Consider the following 3,387-nt stretch of genomic DNA (forward strand, 5'->3'; position numbering starts at 1 on the left):
CCGATTCTTCGAAGAGGGCCGGTCGCGCGCTCAACTGCCAAACCGTCTCACCCGCTCCCAGAGTTGCTGGGCGAAGGCGCGCGCGGTGGGGTCGGTCACCCGCAGCGTCTCGGTCTCTTCCAAGCGAGTGAGCAAGTCCTCCGGAGTCCGGCTCCGCTGGGCCAGGCCCACCATGAAGGCAACGACGTGGCGCTCGCTGAGCCCCAGCAGGGTATGGAGCTGGTTCGACACCCAACGCTCCAACTCGCCCGCCATTGCAGCGGGACGCTGAGCCCCAAATCTCGCTCCCTTCGAGCTGCGTGATAGCATTTCCGGGCTCGTGCCGCTGGGAGCCAATCAGCCAGCTCGGAAAGGCGAAACGTTCGTCATCTTCAAGCGACATTAAAAAAAAAGGACAGGCTGACGTCGCTCTCGAGTTTGGTCGCTCTCTAATTGGAATTGTGGGAATTGAAGTCCAGTACCCCGGGGACGCATCTAGGTTAGGTTCTGAACAAGTGTTTCCTAGCCCTCCTCGGGCTGCAATTCCCATCAAGCATAACAAATAGTCAAGGAGGATAGGTTGCTACCGTAAGAAATCCTAGCAACACAAACGTTTGAACAGGTTATGGCAGTTTCTCATAGCTATGTAACCTGCAGTTTAGTCTGCTCTTCCACATTTTTAGTGTTTGTGTGTGTGTGAATCAGGTTATGTGCCAAAAGGCATTATCTGACGAAGAAAGGGAAAGGTTCCCCCGCACATGCGTGCTAGTCGTTTCCAACTCTAGGGGCCAGTGCTCATCTCTGTTTCAAAGCCGAAGAGCCAGCGCTTGTCCGAGGATGTCTCCGTGGTCATGTGGCCGGCATGACTAGATGCCAAAGGTGCACGGAACGCTGTTACCTTCCCACCGTAGTGGTCCCTATTTTTCTACTTGCATTTTTACGTGCTTTCGAACTGCTAGGTTGGCAGAAGCTGGGACGAGTAACAGGCGCTCACTCTACTATGCGGCACTTGGGATTCAACCCGCCAAACTGCCGACCTGATTGACAAACTCAGCGTCCTTTGGAAATAGGGAAATCATAAGTAATTCCATTCAAGAGTTGGTGTTTTGAAATCAGCGATTTTGCTTCCGGAATACCGTATACTTAGCCGCTTTTCATATTTTCTTTGTTTTAGACTGCAGTGCATGGAGAATGCAGAAGAGCCACTTTATTTAAACCTTTGGCCATTACCATCTTTCCATGCTGTGCTACTTGCTCTTTAATTTCCCCTTCTTTACTTTAGAACCTCACTTGGGTTCTTTCAGACTGAATCCCCCCCAAAATCATATTTTTTTCTTTTCCTGAGGAACGCCTAATCCGTATATTAGATGTCAGGAACAAGTTTCAATCCTTCCTTTATTAAGTGTATTAAAACTAAGGGAGAAGTATAGTAAGATCCTTTGTTGTATGCTTTATTTGTTGCAGTAGCCTAGAGCAAACTATTCCTTATTCTAATATAAGGATTATTCTATTCAATTATACTAGGGTTGAGTGAAAGAGGAACCTGTCCTGTGAATTATTTTGGTCTTCAAGAGGGGAACAGTGATAGCACATGCAGTTATGACTTCCCCTAGCTACACAAGCTTCATTGGTTGCCAGTTTGCTTCTGGTTCAAGGTTCTGGTTTTAACCTTCAAAGCCTGTATGGAATGGGGCTAGGTTGTATGAGAGACCATTTCTCCCTGGTTACATCTACTTATTCCTGCAAGTCCATCAGGAGGGTTATGAGTAACATATGCTAAGGACTTTCAACTGATAGCACCGGCCCTCTGGAACACTATTCCCCCTTAGGTGAGATTAGCCCCAACTCTATTAATCTTCCAGATGTCTTTTAAAATGTGTGTTTTCCCTATAGTCTTGGGAATCCCATAGAAACAGGGAGCCTGTAAGATGGTTACATTGATCCATTCTTCCTCTCCTATTTATAAGTATGTTTTATGATTTTTAATGGTTGTTTAGACTTTTTACCTGTTTGTTTCATTGTATACTGCCCAGAGTCATGTTTATTTATTTATTTTATTTATTTTATTAGATTTATATACCGCCCTTTCCCGAAGGACTCAGGGCGGTTTACAGGGTATTTAAAACCAAACCAATGCAAAAGTTAAAAACAATTTAAAAAGATTAAATCATCCCTAAAAATAAAAACCCCAGTTAAAAATTCTCAGCCTGGGCCGGAGACCTCAAAGAGCCAGGTCTTCAGGCCCCGGCGAAAAGAACGAAGGTCGGGGGCAGTCCTAAGCTCCATGGGCAGCTGGTTCCAGAGGGCAGGCACACCCACAGAGAAGGCCCTCCCCCTGGGTGTTATCCGCTGGCAATCTTTTACCGGCGGCACCCTGAGAAGACCCTCCCTGTGTGAGCACACTGGACGAAGGGAACTTGATGCCGGCAGCAGATGTTCCCTCAAATATCCCAGACCCAAGCCATTTAGGGCTTTATAGGTCATCACCAGCACCTTGAATCTCACCCAGAGGGCAACCGGAAGCCAATGCAACTCGCGGAGTAGAGGTGTTACATGGGAGTATCGGGAAACCCCCATCACCACTCGCGTGGCCGCATTCTGCACCAGCTGAAGCCTCCGAGTGGTCCTCAAGGGCAGCCCCATGTAGACAGCGTTGCAGTAGTCTAAACGGGAGGTCACGATCGCATGAGTGACTGTGCGTAGGGCATCTCGGTCCAGATAGGGTCGCAACTGGCGCACCAGGCGAACCTGGGCAAAAGCCCCCCTGGTCACGGCTCTTATATGGTCTTCAAAATTGAGCTGTGAATCCAGGAGGACGCCCAAGTTGCGAGCCCTATCAACGGGGGGTAACACCTCACACCCCCCATCGTTAAAGGTGGAATAGTCTGGTTAACCCGACTATTTATGAGATGAACGGCTATATAAATTTGTTAAATAAATAAAGGTAAGAATTAAATGTTGTTTTGCTGGAGTGCACCAAAGTCTTGCTAGCCCAGCATTCTGTTTCCAACAGTGCATAGGATATAACAGATATATGTAATCATCAAACCATGAAGGACCATCTTATTGTCATTTCTTTTAAGTACTGTATTCAAGACAACTATTTTAAGGGAAAGATCTATGTAGCTGTCATGATGACTAGAGGAATAAAGACAACTAGATTATCGTGCAACATCATTCTGGTTTATTGTTAATAATAATAATTACACGTAACAAAAAACACTGATGGAAATGGCTGGACACAGCTTCTTCAGCCCCCATTTAACATAAATTGATCTTTGCAGACCCCATCACACGCTTGTCAAAGAAAAAGATGTCTGCAGTATTCAGTCACTCACTCACTTATTCATGGGCTTTATGCTTAGCTGTCCCGGCAGTGCAAAATAAAAGGAGAAATGATAATTAAAA

General features: G+C 46.4%; 1 protein-coding gene across 5 annotated transcripts in view; it reads right to left on the reverse strand.

The window, feature by feature from the left end:
• The window catches only part of DHX16 (DEAH-box helicase 16), a 32,924-nt gene extending 32,642 nt beyond the window's left edge, over positions 1-282 (reverse strand). For all 5 annotated transcript variants that reach the window (XR_014491673.1, XR_014491674.1, XM_083355966.1 and 2 more), the window contains exon 1: positions 52-282. Coding sequence is in view for 3 of the 5 variants with exons in the window: in XM_083355966.1 (XP_083212092.1) it covers positions 52-255 (204 nt within the window). In the remaining 2 variants the exon portion in view is untranslated. The remainder of the gene's footprint in view (positions 1-51) is intronic.
• Between the last annotated feature and the right edge of the window lie 3,105 nt (positions 283-3,387).

Source organism: Vipera ursinii, assembly GCF_947247035.1.
Source record: "Vipera ursinii genome assembly, chromosome: 2".
Taxonomy (NCBI): Eukaryota; Metazoa; Chordata; class Lepidosauria; order Squamata; family Viperidae; genus Vipera; species Vipera ursinii.